Consider the following 20,077-nt stretch of genomic DNA (forward strand, 5'->3'; position numbering starts at 1 on the left):
ATTCCTTAATAAAACGCGTCTCTCCGGACGTGTTACGTGCCAAGTTACGCCGCAAGCACGTGCGTGTGTACGTGCGACAAAATGCATTTTCCGCACGAGTCGCCAGTAATGCGTCGCGTACTTTGACGTACGCATACGCGCAGAAAAACATGCAAATAGACATAAACACGTACGCGCAGCGGAGGTGTACGTACGTAATAATACAAATAGTGGAATATACACGCGTCCGTTCGCAGTGTCTGGAATAAGGTAAGAGTGAGAGACGCGTCATCACGCATGTATGTAGGACAGAGGGGAGCAGCTGTCGGACAGCTGTAAGGCCCTTTTTACCTGCCCTGTGTCGTCCACCGTACAACACCGGCGAGCGAGTCCAGTGTACGTTTGAGCCTATGTATTCGTGAGTGTTGGACGCGAGTGCATCGAGCGATCCATGCTGCCCGAGCGAGAGAGACGATTTCAATGAATATATTTATATATCCGTAGGAACATAATACCGTTTTTGTGTATGCGTCGAATATAATTCAGAGAAAGATGTACGCGTGTGTGCTATCATTTTTATCCGCGCGTGCATGAGACCGCATTCGAGTGTACGCGCGTGTGCGATGCGATCGAGTGAGAAAGAGACCGCGAGAGAGTTTAAAAAGAGGAGTAAAAAACTTAAAAACGGCCTCGACCGGTAGCCAGCAAAGTCTTACGCGGTTGTAAACACGTACAAATGATTATATGCACATTATATGCGATGTGTGTACGCGAAGTAGATCAACGTGTACGTAGCTTTGCTCCCGATACGCAGAAGGGCTCAACCACCTTCGCTTTACCTGCTCGACGAACTCGATCGAAACCGTTTTCTTCTGAATACCTTCGGTGCTCCTCGTGTGCAGGCTCCGTTAAGGGTAAATAGTAGCACATGTATATGTAGATCGGTGCACTTGCAAAACGTTGAGTTTACGCATCGATAAAATGCAGCACGTGCTCTCTCTCGAGTCTGTCCGAGACGCCAGACGACTTTCTGTCTCCTTTCTTCTCTCTCGGCCTCTTTTCATCTGCGTTTTTCTCGATCATCTCTCCGCAGTGAATATTGATGTGCTTTTTACAATTTTACACCGCGAACACGCATTGACACATTTCTTTATTGAGCGCGGCATTTTTCAACTTTATTTTACCATCGCGTGCCTCTTGCGGGGTCTGCGCTCTCGTTAATGTAACGACAAGTGGAACGACTGCGTACTTGATTTTTTAGCATGATTTTTATACTGTTTTTCCTACACGAAGTGCGATCGAAGCGCGAGCGACAAAATTCGTTGGCTCCTTTTATTTCGACCACATTTTCTCTTTATGCTCAAGCTCCCGATGATTTTCTTTGTTTCTTTTTGAGAAAATTCTTTCGACGACATTGAAGGGCTTCCTGAGACGACAGCAGCCGGAAATTAACAGACGAAGAGAGGAGAGCGACGTCCTCCCCTAATTTGAGAAAATAAGACAGGAGTTTTATCCAATTCTTTAAAGCGGAGGAGAAAGACGAGATAGGCACGGGCATCGAAATCCGTTAAAAAATGAAGAGAGAGAAAAGCGGGAAACAATCTTTTCCCCCTTTCCTGCTCATTCCCTCTCTCTCCTTTCTACTTTATCTCTTTCTTTCTCTTTCTGTTGTTCCTACGCCCTTGACCCTCTCCCTTTGCGAAAAACCTCCTTATATACGAAAGTCGATCTCGCGAGAAGCCTTTTCTCGTCAGTACAGTGAAGACTTTTTCGTCCCCTCGCTAATTGTATCCATTATCTCTCTCATCCCTGAATATTCTCGCTGTACTTTTTCGATAGGATTCTTCGAGGTTAAGGATTCCTGGATATCCGAGAAGCACCTTCTCTCTCATTCGTTTCAAAGATTTCGCAGTCTCCTCACTTCCCTAAAATTTAATCCTCACCTGATCGAATGATCGAACGAAATTTAATCATAAAAAATTCAGGTCTCCAGCAACCAAATCATTCCAACGAATCTCATTTCAGCTCCCCGCACCATTTGCATTGAAAAACCCCAAGAAAAACCAAAAGCCCCAAGTAAAAAAGGCTCAATTTTTTTCGCATCATCGTCCAACAAACCGATCCAACATCTTGGACTCTCGAACTATTCTTTGGTGCATAGAGACATAGATACAGGCAGACAATCCAACAGAGAGATATTCTCACAGTTTTCGGCTGTTATTCTGACGAATTATTGATGAAATAATCATGCCGAGATTGGACTCTAAAACTGTTGTTCCGCTCCAGATATAACTCCAGATACAATACAACTCTAATTATATCGTGCAAATGTGTGAAAGCTCTAGCGCGGCCAATGGCGTGGAATATAAATTGTGTGAATTTGTATACCGTGGGAGAAATACGAAAGAGCTTTCGCGCATAATATCCTGTGCTCTCCTATGTATATATTTGATCATAGACACGTATATATAGCTGCGTGTAGATATACATTTATATAAAGCGGAGCCGAATGAGTCAGCCTCGTGGCAAGCAATATATCTCGAGCACGCTTGTATATACGCACTCTCGTCTATATATACGCGCGTATGAAGAGATATACACAAATACAGATGCGTGAGCACACATAGCGCATGTATAAAGCCAAATGTGTGAGAGAGAACGTTCGTGCTGCACCTCGAAAATCGATAGGGCGAATCTAGCCGGATTATATCCTTACGAGGCTTCCCCGCGATGCTCGTAATCCCCCCGGTAAACCACGACGGTAGTTTAGAACTTTCGCGAGGCGTTATACTCGTATAGATATACATTACGAGGCGTGCGTTCCTATGTATATATATTTTTTGTATTATTACACACAGGTACACGTATATAGAGCTCTTGACATTACGTCGTGAGAGTTATTCACGTCGATATTTCGTATAACGCACGTCTCCGATCGATTTGCCGTTCAACCGACGATTGAGTTCTCTCCACCGATCCTGTAATTTTTTTTCACTCGCGCCTGCTGTGTAAACAAGAGAGTTACTTAAAAAAATTAAAATAAAAAAAAAGAGAGAGAAGGGAAAAAAAGAACAGCGACCGAAACGCAGCTGCCGCACTTTTTTCGGCAATCGTTCTGTGATAATTTATTATACTTCGCTATACGCCGTCATGCGTGAAGAATTTTTAATAATGGCGCGTCTCCGCTGATGCAGAAGAAATTAATCATTCACTCTTCTACTCAATCCGTGAAGGATCGAACGATCCCGCGCGCGTCGACGGATAGAAAAAAATAATATGAAACGTCACATTTATTATCCTCTCGAAGTTTCGTTGATCCAATCGATTTAGCGGTTATTACGAAATCGAATGCGGATTATCACTCATCCGCATCGAGCTAAATCTTCGCATCGTTCGCCAAAGAACCTCGAAAATCTTGGCATTTTTTGATGATTTTTTTTTTCGACCTCGGAAAGTTGAGCGCCGGTGGCTTCGGCATGGGAAACAATTCTGAAATGACGAAGCAGTTCGCGAAATGTTGCGGGTAAAATGGGATAAAAATGCATATTATTCATTCAATCATCGACGCATTCATATTTGAATATCCGCATGAAGCACGTACAGTGCAGGTCACTGCTGCCAGGTCCGTCGCGAAAAAGACCGGCTCGCTTGATCGTACAGGGTGCATTTTACATTTTTCACCGGTAATTGCACGCTCTCCAGGCAGCGGCTCGCGACAGCGCATTGTCATTAAATGCACGTGAGCAAATACGCACGTGCACCAAGCATAAGCCGCAGCAGTAGAGACCGACCTTGCGTCCTCATATACCGACGCGGCGTGCAGGGTCGTACGAGGAAAAGCCGGCGGTCTGATGCGAGGACGAAAAAAATAAAAGTTTCGATCCCTTTGAATGGATGGGCGAAGCTTGCGTGTGCTCCAGAAGGACCCTTGCCCTTGATTCGGAGAAACTCGTAGACATCAATCCCCCTCGACGTGCACTACCCGCCGGGAAAACTTAATAAACTTCATGCGAACGTAAATTATTTAAAATACAGCCAACATATTGCACTTTGAAATACAAATTTGCTGCGGATATAAATTATTTCGAATTTCTGCAATAGTTTTTCTGCCCCAATCCCTCGCAAGGAAAATACGAGTCCGATCATCGTCGCAGGCTGGGCGACGCTTGCGTGTGTTCGAGGAAGACCCTTGCCCTTCATTCTCGGAAATTAATTTATACATTACGACGTTCGCGAAGAATGGTTGACAACTCAGTAATCGACGTGAATTGTTAAAATTTTGAAATGTTGCTGCAAACTTATAACAGAGTTTTGCCAGATGTCGGCACGTCGAACCGCTCGTGTTTAGGTATTTTAATTGTTATAAAAGTGGAACCGTGACGTCGATTTTTTTCGCTAGTCACTTCACCGCAGAAAGTGTTCGCTGATGAATTTTTTCAAAAGTTTTTCCGAACTGTGCGAGTCAAAAAATGCATGAATTTCGAGACGATTTCAGAAGAAGAGCGATGTGCACCGGAGAATAAATGGAGATTACTTTTTCTTAAAGCCTGCGTCCAAAACCTCTGGGACTCGTGAGAGACTCGTGAGCCGACGTTACACAGGTAATATCTTCTTATCGCACTATCAGGCCGCCTTTGCGAGATAGTCCTATGTTGACAAGACTGCGATCCTTCGAGAAATGCCTCATTTTAGAGCGAGACGATTCTTGGCAGCGAAGCAAGTTTCTGACGACGATGGAACATTTATCAAATGCACAATTCTTTAAAGTTTCTGTAATACTTTTAACAGATGATTTAAATAAGCGTAGGACTGATTTTCCTTTGCAGGATTGGAATTTCACGATGGATCGACCCGAATAAATGAATCTCCAAACGATTTTAACCGCTTTCAATCTTTCCTGCGCCAGAATCCACTGAACGAAGAATAAAACGAACTCGAAATCTTTCTCCGCTCGCGTTTTGGATCCCCGACACGCTTGTGTACGTGCCCCAAGATCGAAAAGCTCGGAGAAATTAAAAGAAAATTCTTTCCCTTATCAAGCGTTCAGTCTTCACGGCAAGTCAAACAAACCCGTCGATGGGAAAGGGCGAAATATGCGGAAAGTCGAATAATGTAAAATTCAACTTGAAAATTTCATTTCTTCGACCTTCTGCTCTCTCCTCTCTTCTACTTACTTGACAACTAGTGTATAAATCTCTCCGGTGAAAAAAAAGAGTAAAAAATATGTATGAAGTCAAAGGAGAGTGAGCAAAACAGAGACCAAGAGAGAAAGAGAGTGCGCCCGAGGAAGGGGAATCGTAGAGGGAAAAATGTGCGAGGGAGGTTGCGTCTCACACCTACGTGGCGAGCCGACTTGGCGGGGATGGGTCGATCGAATGCGTATACACGCATTTCTGCGTGCGTTTAGACGGAGACGCGTCGAGGTAGAGCGAGAGAGAGGCCAAGAGAGCGGGAGAGGGCGCAAGAGAGAAAGTGTTTTGGGCGATGGGGTGGTGGAAGAGCGTTCGTGGAGAAAGAAAGGAGGGGGATACGCGAGTAACCGAGCGGGAGAGAAGGAGCAAGGGGAGTTCGGGGCAATGTGGATCACTTAAGGATTCATCGTGCGTACAGTCATGTGCAAAAGGTAAGTTGATCGGAATGACAGAAAAAATTGATAATCTTTTGGCTAATCGATCCTCGATTAAATCCAACAATTGTTTGTTCTCAAAATCCAGCAAAAAGAGAAGAAAATAAGCTTCTGTCGGGTGAAAAAACGAGCATGCGTCGATGGGAAATAATCAAAACTCGCGCCTGAATTTGATGAATTTGAAAAAGAGAGCAAATGAAAATTTCTCGTTGAAAGGATCGAATTGCGAATTTTCCGTTTCCCAAATGTACGTTGCGCTCAAATATTCGCGGTGACAAAACATAAATATCTTGAAGCAATTTTTCTCAAGTCCGACTCATTCGGACGATAAAAAGCGCTCCTCATTATTTTAAAAATCTATCTCATCCGCATCGGAGGTGAAAAAGGTTGAGAAAATATTCTTTAACGAGGAAAAGTTCCCGTAGATGATGTTGAATCTCAATTTTTAAGGGGTGACTCTCATTACCCGAAACTGTCATTAATACACTCGGAGTTAACGGTAGGACTGGGACGGAGTAATGGGGAGGCTGTGACTCATCCTGTGGGAGAGAGAGAGAGAGTCCTGTTCTCGTGGCAGGAAGCGACGAGTGGGAGAGGGGATCGATATATCGACTCGAGGAAACGCGTCGCTGCTGCTCTGTTGCTGTGGCCCTCGGCACTGACAGTGTCGGAGAAACTGCGTAGCAAAACTTAGCACGCGGTATTTACAAATGTATATTAACGTTGCTCCCTCACGTTCGAAATCGTTTATCCTCCGCCTTTTCCCTTTCCCTCACATTTATTTACTTCTACTTTTTTCTCCTCTCCGGGGAGCTAGTCGAGCGCCATTTTCAAAATATTCATTCCATTTTTGTGCCTCGAAAAACGCGGGCAACGAATTACGACGCTGGGGCGTTTCGCCTCGACAAAAATGTCGTAGAATTCGCGGGATCGAATTTCTCTCAAATTCACGTATGAATTATTCACGCCTCATATCGTCGAACCCGAAGCGAGCGTTTATTCGTCCATGCTTAAAAGTATCTGAAAGCTTCGATACTCAAGACATAAAGAGTCTTTTAACAAGATATAAAGAGAATTTATTCACACGATTCAGCAGAAGCTCGAGATGAAACGTCATTCATTTTCTTTCTTGTATTCTCTTTCGTATGTACAAGAATACCGTCGATTGTATTTTCACGCTGGAAATTCTATTTCAGAATTCAACATTTCTCCAAGAATTTATAAAATCACGTAATGACGTAATGACTTTTAATTGTGCGTCAACATTTTTTCGTGCATTCTTCGTTCGCTTAAAACGCGTTTGGAGCTTCAATGAAAACGCCTTCGTACTGTTCATAACAGCGAGCCGAGGCACTCACGCACAAGTCTTTATATAGAAGCGTCACGTATATAGAGCGATGTGTGCATATCTTCTTCGTACATACAACGATACAAGAAAGGCGATATAAGCGCGTGCCTCGTCGTCCTATCAATGAAGGTGTTTACTATCTTTCCATTACACCGTGACAGTTCTGTTGATATCAATGGACAACTTTGCCGACGATACATCACGAGTGACCCGGCGACGAGCATGTAGAATTTGCGCATTGTGTAGCATTCATTAGTGGATTCGAAAACTGTTTACATTTAGATTTCAATCCTGTTACGAGATTTAACCCGTGGACACTGGTGCAAATTTGCACCCACGAAAATTAGAAAAAAAAAAAAAAAAAAACAAATTTTCAAAAATCCTTTCTTCAACGTGGCCATTTTTCTATAGTAAAACTTGATTTTTCAATTTTTTAAATGATTTTAATTGATTACTAAGGAATTGTTAAGGAGTTTCGGTACAGAAGTCGGAATATTAAGAAATTGATCAAATTTGGTGATAATGTTCTTCAACATCAAGTGCGAAACACAAATTTTTTCAAAATTTTCTTCTACTTAGTTATCGAGTAATTACGCATTAAAACAGATTTCTTATGCCCGGAATGTATACCTATATATATGGAAACGCTATGCTTATGCACGTGAACTTTATTAGTGATCAATTACTCGATAACTGTGTAGAAGAAAAATCTTAAAAAATTTGTATTGTCAAATTTAGCACTAAAGAATATGTTCACCAAATTTTATAAAAAATCGAAGTGGAAATTTGCACCAGAGAGTGAGTGTGTAACCTCAAAGGAAGTGTCGTGTCTACGAGTCAATGCTGTTACGATGCTCACTATTATCGTTGTCAATACATTTATGATTGTGAGAAAGCGTGTCGACAGCCCAACATTTGATTTATTCTGAAATTGACCAAAGATCGAACTCGCACGACATCATTGAAATTGGGGAATCTGCGATGAAATGTTCAACGAGTGCTTTTCCACATGAGTATTCACCAAAGAACTCGTACATTTTCAATAAATAATAAGTCGCGGAATATTATCGATGTCAGGAGATCTGTTTTGATGTAAAATCAAGCTTGTAATGTGGATTTTAAAAGAAAAATGGACCATGCAAAAATCCCAACTGCGTTACGATCGGAAAATCATTCCGTCTTACCGAAATGTCAAATTTGATTTTCTTATTGTTAGTCTATGGATCATTCATATGCAACAACATTAGGGACAGCAAAGAAGCAACGATCCCATCGCGATCGTGTGCTTTTATCGAATTCAAAGCGCGGTGGTGTGCATCGTTAAGTAATTAATTCGTAGCTGCGGCAGACTCCAAATGAATAAAAACATAGTGCATACGATTGAACGTTGCCTCGAGCAATATCCATATTTAAGCTCCTATAAATCAGTAAATGCATAATGCAATATTCGGAAATTTCAGTCACAGAGATTAGGAGCAATGAGGCGTGAAATCTGGCACCTTTTTGCAGCCCTACATCGGTTTTCTAATGCCATTATATTATGCGTATGTTAATGGCCCATCTGGCCACTTTCCTCATACTTTTATAGGTGCGTGCATAAACGAGAGACGCGAATAAGGGACGCTGCACTGGACCGATTTATTTTTTTCGAAATCTCTTTGCCACGCACAGCACACGCGCGAGAGGGAACAGCAACGAGGACGAACAAGACTTTATTTGCGGATCCGACATATAATTCCGTATCGATCGGGGACTCTGTCTCGCTTTTATAAAGGACAGCAAAAGCATCGAGCTTTAGCGAGACCGAAAAGGGGTGAGCTAATCCTGAAATATGTAGGTACGAATGCAGGCGTACGATCGAGAGCTTAAACGTCTGCTAGTACACATAAATATAACATTTATTAGGTATTGGCCTCCCCCGCTTCCACACAATCGCTGTGAATAAAGCCATTTGTGTTCGCGTATACACGACCGAGCTATCATTGAATATGCCCAGAAACATTCTTGTACACAAACGTAAAGTAAGCCTAAAAATATTCATATTCCATCGATTCGATAAACTTGTTGAGAAAAATTCTTCTTAAATACCGAAAAGTACAATATCAAAGTTTCGTGAACATACGACGGAAAAGGTCAAAAGTTAAGTCGAAAAAATTGCGAAATTCTATATTTCTAGCGAGTTTGAAAACAAAACGATTTTAAAGAATAAGAATATCACTTCATCCTACTGTAAATATAGAATTTCGCAATTTTTTCGGGTTTTTGTAGGTTCATATGGAAAGTAAATTTGGAATATTCGTTGCAGACAATAGTTACGATCTCCACATTGTCCGCAGCCGAGAAACTTCGACAATCAGACTTGGCGCATAAACCATGTACAAATTAGTATTTTTCACATTGAAAAAATGTTTCAGTACTTTTAAAATATCCTTGAAACTATACCGAAAAGTTCGCTATGCTGAGTTGTTTCCGCCTATCCAAAAACATTCCCGAAAACAATCGATTATTTGATTCTCTAAAGCTAATCTAAAGTATCTGAATAATCAAAAAAAAATCTAAAATTTTCTAAAACCTAAAATCCAGCTCCGAGTGCAAAGCTTAATATTGATCCATAATAAAACCCAATATTTGTCCACGAAGCATTATATTCGTATCGAAAACGATCGAAAAGCTTGAATTCATATTAAAATATGTACAGATGAGGTTGAAAACCGTTTGTAAGACGTAAGCTTATTGAATGAATCGGAAAAATGGTTCCTCGATATGGAATCGCCGGTGGGTATAACGTCTGTATCGGTAAACGAAGCAGCACGGTTCCGGTTTCCTCGATAAATCGAAACGGGGGAAGCCCGTGAAAGTATAAAATGAGAAAGAGGATACGCACGTTGGGGGTGGTGGTACGCGTGTATGCATGTATATAGATAAGGATGTAAAATGTCGACAAGATGAGGGAGCAGAGTGCGTTCAACGTATACCATCCACCGGTGAAGGAGTGAGGGCGGGAGAGAGGAAGAGAGAGAGAGAGAAAAAAGTACTCAGGGTATTCGATTACCACGAGGTTCTCGTCGACGTACGAGGACGACGTCCTCACCGTGAAGAGAAAACATCGTACATGCACAGTAGTTGACAATTGGAGAGGAAAATTTATTGCGTTTCCAATCGACTCCGCTCCGAGTTGTGATTGTTTTTACTATTTTCAATAACTCAGATGGACGAGCTGAAAACGCGTAAATCAAGAATTCATTTAATAATTGTTTTCAGGAAATTGAAATGTTTTTACTCGCGAAACAACTTCATGGAAGTTATCAGGAGAATGTTATTCTCTTGAAAGCATTATGCTGTTTGCTGGATGCAGAATTTCTTCGATAATTAAACAATAGAATAAGTGGTTAGTGGGTAAGTTTTGTTAATCGTTTTTATGTGTTATTATCGTGTTAATTGGGTTATAATCAATCGCACACCAGCAGTTAGTATTCTTAAAACTATGGATTAGTGATGAAATTAGTTCAAAATTAGTATTGTTAAGTTCTCAGTGTTAGTGGAATTAATTTTTGTCGTGAGTAGAGAAAACGGAATATAAAAAACGTCATCGGCGTCGTCGTACTTGAAAAATGAGAAATTTTACGCGATGCAGTACTCAGGACTTGCGAGATACATTGAATTAGTACTCGCCAAAAAAACGGAGATTTTAGTAGCGAAAAAAGTTAATCAAAGTTGACATTTTTGGCTCAACCTCCAAGTCGGTGATGATTCAACATCAACCCATTTTATCGAGGTTAATTTTTCTTGTTAAATCATTTGTTAGTCGTGGTGTTAGAGAAATGTTAGTCAGGCTCGATCGACGCATGCCACTCGAGAGCGAGTTGAATTAATTCATTTTTTTCTGCAGCAGGTACGACTGTCCCAGGAATAATTATTTGTAAACTCGTCATCTCGATCATTTTTTTTTGTGAACCCAAAAATATTGCTTTATTGAACAGAAAATTTAATTCTTAAGCACCAATGCAGCAATCTCATTTCAGTGAAAATCGTACCTGCCAATTGTCGATTATTCGAAGCTCCTTCCTGCTGTTTTTTCTCTCACATAACCTTATTTTTAAAAATATAACGCCTACGGCTTTAACATTGTTTTTCTTTGGGCGAGACTTCAAAATAGTTAACGCGACGATGCGTGTACGCCATCGCGGGAATAAAGAGACCGTCGTCGATAAACGGGTGATAAGCTGTCACTGGTTTCGCCGGAGTTCTTCAGGGTTATCGTGTCTGATGGGTCAACAAACTCTCGATGAAGAGGCGAGGTTTAACGAGAGAAAATCCAAGAATATTTAATCGGATACAAAACAAACGGCGAAAACATTCTGGCATTCAGGGTTACTCGAAATTCGCGGTCGCTCGGAGTTTCAACCACGAACATGCAGAATATACACGCTCTTTTGTCTCTTGCAGTATGAATGAGAGTTACTGACCAGCTCTAAAAAAAAATCGTCATTTATTCTGATACCGCAAATTTGCAAAAATTTGGCACTCGCGACACCGAAAGATTACATCGTGCTGTCTTTTTTATTCTTCGATAAATGAATATTTATCTGCACGCAACGTATTAATGGAAGAATGCAGTCTCATTGAGGAAGAATTGACGATTTTTTTGAAACTTATCATTTTGAAAACGAACAAAAATGGAAGAAATCACGACGCGACGATCAATCTTAGATAAGTTGAAAGAGTGAAAACGCGAGTTTTTCTTATAGAAAATTATCAAAAATTTTCAGGATCATGAGCCAAACGCGTTATCACATTTCTTTGAAAATTTGAGAAAGTAAAATAATTTAGGAAATGTTTCATTTCAGTAGTTCTTATTGGGTGCTTCCTCGTTTTTCCTGTCTCTCGCGCGGCGTCCCCATGGATCTCCCCGCAGGCTCAAATTATACAAGGAACCCGAGCTCGCGGCAATTGGGAAATTTTCGTGAAATTGGGGTGAAAATTACTGGGTCTACGTTTTAAATTTTCGTCTTCACACAAATGAGAATTCTGTTTATTTCTTAAACTCGTCGCAGCAGACTTATATACGAAAAATTTTTTCATACTTTCGCTACAAACGTATTTCGAAATTTCTGCAAATTTAACGTCAATTTTTTTCTTCCCTTCGGCTCGCTGAATATCTTTCCTTGCCCATAATTTAGTCTCCATTCTAACAAACGTATAGAGAAGAAAAAATCGTTGGTCTTCAACAAAAGACGAACTCCAGAGCCTGGTATATCAAAGTTAAAAATAATTAGCATACCAAATGACACCTCGGCACCTCACGAACTAAAGATAACTGACGGACGAATGTTCATTCCGAAATTACAAAGGTTCCTAGTTTCCGAATGACACACTCGCTATGAGAATAGAGAAAACGAAAATTCCAATAAGATTTGACAAGTAACGTCCTCTACGAGCCACCCGTGCCCTTGAATTTTCTTGCCCTAGCTGGCTACGGAGCCAAGAACGGTAAAAAGAGATACTGCAGTATAAAAAAAAAAAAGAGAGGGAGGCTGGGCGAGGGCTACATTGAGAGAGAATGAGAGAAGGGAAATAGTCACTTTGCCAAGCAGATAAACTCGAGCTCGTACGCCCTCTTCGCCATTCTCGCAACTGGAGCGCGCTTCGCTCTAAGTGGATTACCGACATTTCCCTTATCACGCGAGCAATGGTATATATTCCGCGAAAATGAGAGACTCTCGAATGCGTATGGATACGGAAGAAGTGGAATATGGACTTTCTGGCCTGCCGCCTTCCGTCTCGCTCGCCCTCTCTCCTTCGTATTTCCTTTTTCTTTCCATCCGTCACTGTTATATCGAAATCTCTCCAGGCAAGTGTGATTACGTTACAATCTCCCGTTGAGATCTCGAATAATCGAAACCCTCGAACCGATGGGTACGCAAATTTATTGAAGTTGAATGAGATTGGTACATTCCGCAGGAAACATCTTCGGTGTTAGCTCACAGATGAACGTGTTACATGATAACATATTAAAAGAGATGTCGAGATTAGACGTGCCCGGGATCCAGCATGGAAGGACCGTTCAATCGATCTAAAAAACTGAAACCTCCCTAAAATTTCCCTTCCCAGGAAGCTCCCTCGATTCAAACTAACCAAATGATCGTCGACTTATCAAAATATTGAAAAAAAATCATACTATTGAACTAAAAATATATAACGAATCCCCATCCAAATCAAGAGAATTGCGTGACTTCAAGGAAACCTGACGTTCGTAAAATTCCTCAATCAATTCAGGAGACGTTCCGAAACGTCTCTGGCTGGCTGCAGCCAAAATCAAAACAACAGAAGCACCATAAACCCCAAAGATCTGTACAACCCCAAAGATTCCTGTGTACTCGTTTTCATAATATCACGTGTTCCTGCAAGATTTCTCGAGTGGGTAGTCAGGTAACTGCTATCGTGGAGCACATATATATTTATATGAGAGAAAAGTAAGAGAAAAAGGGGACGATGGAAAGAGTAAGATCTTTCCCTCGGGACAAGGAGGGTGTTGCGGCGCTCTCTTCCTCCCACTGACATCGAGTGGTGTGAGTTGTTGTGACGGGGAGGCAGCATATATACATCGCGTCTTCGAATCGCGTCCATCTATCATCCACCCTTCGCCCTCTTTTCGCTTCCTTCTTCCTTATCCGTTATTTTTTCATCTCCTTCCCTTAGCGTTTTCCTCTGGCCACACTCTTGCGAATGCAGTAGCCCTCCTCACATGTGTTTATTCAGTGAGTCTTCGGGACACGAGTCTTTCATGAATAAATAATTTTGGCTCGGCAATTATTGAACCACGGGGACAGATTTACGAGCGAGGAAAGAGCCGGTCTAATTTTCTGCAGCTCGTTGTCCAACGTTCGCTAATTAACGCTAGTTCGTACAAAGCAGTGCGTTTAATTCATCATGTTAGATTTTTATCGAAAATTTTCACGAATGTCTATTCGAATGAATGTTTTTCGAATGGATTTATACGCACTTTGCTTTTTCTCTGCAACTTTCTTCGCACTCATTCGTGGAAAGCAGCCCCTCGCCCGCTTTGCTATTGATTATCGGCAACACGAGATGACTTCTGGCTCCGTCTCGCTCATTCTCGTTCTAGCTCCTCTCCCAGGCATCGTCTCAAATTCACTGACAACGCGGCGGCACCAGCAGACAGCGTGCACTGCCCTTTTTCTTTTACCTACGCTACCGGTCAAGTTACTAAGTAGAAAAAACGGCAAAGCACGACGGTTTTCTATTACAGCGACTAGCAATCTATTAAGTACAATGACTAGCGTTGAAAGCGCTGAGCGTAAATGCAAGTGGCATCGACGAGTTCGACTTTTTCCATTGAAAAATGTCAACGGGATCGCGCAAGTGTCGTCGACAACAGATTTTCTCCAAGTTCCTTGAAAAATCTCACGAACGTGAAATAAAGTTTGACGGGGAGTTGAGTGCGGACGGACGATTTGAATTAGACCGGAGTTCCCATGTTTTCATGCGGCTGATGTACCATTTCGATCGGAAAAATATGATCGCGCACAATGTCCAAGAGTTCATGGGCCCCGCGACCGAGAATCGTGACTCACGGGTCAAAGCACGTCGGACCTCTCAGCGGCTATCCGAGCTCGAACGTCGTGGCACGGCCACAAGAGCATCATAATTGATTTGTTTGTTCGCGAAACAAAAAAAAAAATAAAAGAACAACAATATCCCGAGTCGATGAAAATACGTTTCTGCGAGCTGCATTCTGGTGAAAGTTGATACGAGATTTTCTTAACTGAGTGGCGTTTCGTTCATCAAAAAATTCCAAAGTTATATAAATTTGGAATCTTTTCGATCGCTTTTCTCGAAGCAACGTTCCCTGAGGCAGGCTTCCGCGAGGTTTTTGTTATGAAAAAACCTCTATAATAATAAGTAATCAAGAGAATGAACTGATTGAAGAAATAAAAAAAGGAATTACGAGAGAGAAAACGCGGACTGAAGTATCGACAAAACAACACGTTTGTTTCTGAGAGAAATTGAGCGTCGATTGCGCCGACGAGACCGTTCGATGTGTATATACGTATGATTATTATGACCCGGGTCGAGCCTTGAACTTGCTCTACGATAAGCTGCATCAAGAATCGTCGAGAAAAAGAGAAAGGAAGAGAGAAAGAGAGCGAGAAGCTTGCTTACTCGGCAATCAGCGTGCGGAGACCATTCGCCTCAAATATAAAACACGTCACGTTATCAAGCCTCGATAAGGCACATTTTTCTCCCCAGTTATGTACTTTCAATCTGTTTTCTTTGTGAAAATAGAACGACGAAAATACGTTGGAGCGCAATATCTTCAAAATATACGAAGAACAAAAAAGAATTTGGAGAAGCCTCGCGAGATTAGTTTTAATAAATCTCAACTTCAGTCTCGATCTTCGGATTTTATTGGCACTACCGAAAGTTCAAAGTCGAAGAGAGCGGCGAATTAAAAACCAGCGTTGTTACTCACACTTGACCCTCCTGTTTCCACAACGAAAGGACGAGAACTCGAGTTCACCAAATTCATTTGCTGATATTTCATTGTACTCAGAGGCCAATATAAAAAGGGACACGAAAGATTCTGCGCACCATTCATTTGATCAAAAAAATCAGCAAAAATCAATCGAATAAAAACTTAACAAAAAGACGCTCTTAATATGATTGATAAAACGTCGATCGCTCTAACTGTAAATAAAAGGCTTAAAAAAATTACACCTTTCCAGTCCTGATACCCGAGTACAGTTAAAAAAGTCGTACTTCGTCTATATCTATACGAACAAGAGCATCCAGTCGACCCACCAACCCCCTATTCAATGTCACAGCAATAATAAACCGCCTCGTTTATCTGTATTTCTGTATTTCCCTCCGGGATCCCTCTACATTTCCCTCCCAGTTCTCCTCACTCTCCCTCTCGTGTTTCGCTCCCTTTCACCCTTTCTCCGATCCTCCTCCTCCTCCTCTTGTATTCTCGCTCATTCCTCTCCGTCCCTCACTTTCTCTCGTACTATCCGAGCACATCGAGGCCAAGTTCAGGCTATATATACACACGCGTCTATATCCTACGCTTGCGTTAACCTATACAGCAGTGCGAAGCTTCTCGCGCTCGCGTTTACACGCCGCCCTCCCAGCATGTAACGCGCTCTTTCTCTCTCCCTTTCCTCCTCGCACTTTCACTCTTCTCCATGGTTTTGTGTGTGTACACAGTGAATGTACGTCGCCTCTTCGTCGCCCTTCTGCACACGTCGACACCGCGTCGACGCGCACGTTACACCGCTCCACATATAGTGAACGATGTTACGACCGGTGAACTGTCCGCGTGCTTTGACCTAACTATTTCCTCAAACGTGCATCGCTTTTCAGCTCTCTCGCTCTCTCTCCGTCTCTTGATTCTGGATGACGTAACTTCTGGAACTAAAATCCACTGAGGAAGTAGTTGCTACATCTTTGAGCTGAATTATTCAGGGTGAAGTGGGTCCACGACGATTCGAGAACACCTTCGTTCGGTGGGCCTTTGACCTGCTAACTCGGTTTGAAAGGTACTTTGCTCTGAGACTCGATATCTTGGATTGGTCGTGACTTATGCTCAGCGGCCAAGATTCTACGGATTATTTTCGGTTCTTTGCCGAAGGGAGTCTGCGAAATGAAGATTTTTCTACTTCTGCGATTTAAAATCAGAGTCGTTTTACAGCTTCGTTAGCCAGGTTCTATTCCATCGATAGTCCGACGAGTTTAGAAGTATTGAGAATAATAACAGAGTCGCGTGAGAATATTATTAGTGAATATAGAGTGAATGGAGAAGGGAGTGACTTACCTTTTTCTCGGTGAGCTTCTCGCATCGTCTCATTTTGCAGATCTGATGACTCTTGTCGTTCCGGCATGGTGCACAATCGCCACAATTGTCTTTTCGTTGGCAACCGATGCACTCACCGCAACGTTTGCGTTTTTTCTTCGCGGGTTTATCACCGATACCACCATCACCGTCGGTATCACCGATACCACCGCTCATATGACCATGAGGTCCGCGATTGGCGGTCGAAGAGACGGCCGCGACTTGGCCGGAGCTCTCGACATTGCCGCTACCGTCCTCGGACTCCATGGAGCCAGCGCGAATTTTTCTACGTTCTTTTTTCCTCCCGTCGACACCAATAGCACGGGAAGTTGGCGACGAATCGAGCACGGTTGACATTGGATTTTGAAAGTTGGTGTGATGTAACTGGGGATATTCCTGTTTAACGACGGTCAGCACGGTGTGATGAGGGTGTCCGGGTGGGGGCGGAAAAGCCTGAACCGGACTCGAGCCGAGGAGCTGTATGTGCCTCTCGTCGAGTAATTGTTGCTGCAAAACAGGAACTTCCCGAGCTTGTACGGGTGCGGGAACAAGAGGATAACCAACCGGTGTCCTGTGTGGATGTGGCACCGGAAGTGGACTACCGAGTGTATGAAAACTGGGCAAACCGACTGCCGAAGAAACCGGTGGCGAGTGAGATATGGAGGCTGGTGATAATGGGGTAAGAGCCGTCAACTGTGGCTCGGCTTCGCTCGGTGGAGCAAATTGACTCGCAAAACTTGGCAGCCCCTCGCCTCCTCCCACTCCCCCGTGCTTAGATTCCCATGGTCTGTACTGACTCGCTAAAACGACCTCGCCCCTCGAATCTATCAAACGGCCTGTAAGCCCTTCGTAATAATCCCACGCGGAGGTTAAGCCGAGACCTACGTCCTGGCTGTGCAGGGTAGTTAACGTAGTGCCCGTGTCCATACTAACGTCACCGGCGAAGCTGCTGAAAGGCGGCAGATGACGACTCGGATCGCCAGGACAGAGAGCCCCGGGCGAGGTCGCAACCGCCGCCGGAGGGCTCACCCTCTCGGAGGCTACGACCTCCTTCGTAACCTCGGCGCTCATCTTCCACGACGCATCCTATTAACCATCATCATTCCTGTTTTTTTAATCTTTTACCAATTGCACTGATTTCTTTCAATTTTATATCCGGATTTTCGGAGCTGCTGTCCCGTTTATCCTTTCTTGCTTCTTCCGTCCTCGACGCTGCCGGAATGTGTACACCACTCGCTCAGTTTATTCGATTTCGATTCAACTCACCACGAACGGACCCGCTACGATGTGCTCGTCGAATAACAACATTTAATCTCACGAATTGAACCGTTTTTTTTTATCCTTGATTTCTCGTTTTATTTATTGCGATTATTTCACTCGCTCCCTTTTGAATTATCGTCGTTGAGCTTTGCGCGAATTTTCTCATCAATTTTCGTGCGTCTGTCCTTTTTTTGTTTTCAACTACCCCGCTTTTTGCTTTGTACTCGACAGGTTTAGGCTACGAACTGAAGTAGATCGGTTATACTTTCCCCCGAATCACACGATGAGCGATAAATATACTTCTTTGAATCTCGTCTTCCGCTCGTCGCTCCCACGATTTGGAAAAATTTGATAAAAATTTTCAACACCGCAGTTCCTTTTTTCCCTTTTCTAATTTAATACTTTGAACGGTTAATTATAACTTTACTTTTGTATTTTCTCGTTTGTTTTTCTTCCTTTACATATCTCGTGATTGATTTCTTTAGATTTTGTCGTCTGCTGGGCTTTGTCGTTTCGTTACGGTTATTGTTCAATATTTTTGTATTTTCATTCGCCAACACGTATCATTTGTTATTCGTCGCTCTATTTTTCTCGTTGAAATGATTAGTAAAAATGGTAGATTCTTTGGTTTACGGTTTAGCTCACTTTGTCTCTCTCTCTCTCTCTCTTTCTCTTTTTCTAAATTCCTTTTTTTCCTCTCGTTTTGTCGCACTTTTTGTTTTGTTTTTCCCCCCTTTTAATAATAATTCTTTATTTTTGTTTAATCCTCTCTTTTTCTTTTCTTTCGATTTGGCACTGGCGGACTTTTTGTTTGTTTGTTTGTTTGTTTGTTTTTTTGTATCAGATATATTCTTTATACACTAGGTAGATACTATAGCTCTTATTATTTTTGTCTTCTTCAACTCTTCGTCTTCTGTCTCTCTTCGTACTCCTCCTGTTCTTATTCCTCTTGTTCTTCCAAACGTAAGCTCTTGGGATATTACGACGATATAAACACACTAATTACTCCTTTCGCGGTTCGTAAGAAAATATAAATCACTTGAGGTTAATGTGGCTTGTTTGAAGGCGGTTGATTTGTACGATCTGTAACACACAATTTTATCTTCGGATTAGCAAGTTTCAGTAACATCAAATTTCATTATGCAAACTGATGTATGATCGATAAAGTAAAAATACAAAATGTTCAATGAGTATACAATGCCGCGGGTATAAACGCTCGTGAAAATCGTTTTCACCGCACATTATTAAGTTAAATCGTAAAACTTATTCTCGTCAAACTTGTATAATAATTTGCGTTAAACGGAAGCATAATTCTCCGCAATCGCGCATGTTCACAAGCGCAAACTTGCCAGACAAGTGACGATTGTTTTAGAGCGTCGAGAGGTCTCGGCTCTCATTTTCTCCTTTCTTCATTTTTATTTTAATTGTAAGATCGCGTTTTTGTTTACGAGAGTCAGAGTTTATTATACCGGAACGAGTTGCTCGTGAGATATATCGTCGCGGTAGCACGGGAAACGGGACCGTATCACGCAACTCGCGACCACGTGTCATAGGTCTCGTACACGTTGACCACGGCGGAGCTCCAACAGCGAACCAAGGTTACTATTACGAGAGAATGAGCAAGAAAATATACATATACGTATTTACACGTATATATACGCATGTATCCGCTCCTCGGTTGGCTCAGCCGACCGAACGCCCCCGCACTCTCTCGCTCCAACACCTATTCCCACGCTTTGACATTCGTAAATGATGCTGCTGTGTTGGCCAGCCTGTAGAGAGCCCGTCGACCGTTGGTCATTCACAACACACCCCTCCCCTGCCACTTCGCAACGTAGTAGCGATGGCTCTGACATCGATCCATCCCTTGGCACGTAGACGAAGAGAAGAATTCACAGGCCCTTTTTATCGCGAGCTATCGAATGAAAAGTCGTCGAGTTTTTCCAAAATTTCTTCCAAAATACCAAAATTATACTCTCACGTCCACTTGCAGATTTTATTCCTCTTTTTC

At 42.4% G+C, this 20,077-nt stretch overlaps 1 protein-coding gene across 1 annotated transcript in view; it reads right to left on the minus strand.

Annotated features, from left to right (window-relative positions):
- Nucleotides 1-18,751, minus strand: part of Tet (Ten-Eleven Translocation (TET) family protein) — an 83,905-nt gene extending 65,154 nt beyond the window's left edge. Inside the window, exon 1 of the mRNA XM_043411023.1 lies at nt 16,789-18,751. Coding sequence (XP_043266958.1) covers nt 16,789-17,877 — 1,089 coding nt within the window. The 5' untranslated portion in view covers nt 17,878-18,751. The remainder of the gene's footprint in view (nt 1-16,788) is intronic.
- Between the last annotated feature and the right edge of the window lie 1,326 nt (nt 18,752-20,077).

The sequence above is a fragment of the Venturia canescens genome, chromosome 2, assembly GCF_019457755.1.
Source record: "Venturia canescens isolate UGA chromosome 2, ASM1945775v1, whole genome shotgun sequence".
In the NCBI taxonomy this organism is placed as follows: Eukaryota; Metazoa; Arthropoda; class Insecta; order Hymenoptera; family Ichneumonidae; genus Venturia; species Venturia canescens.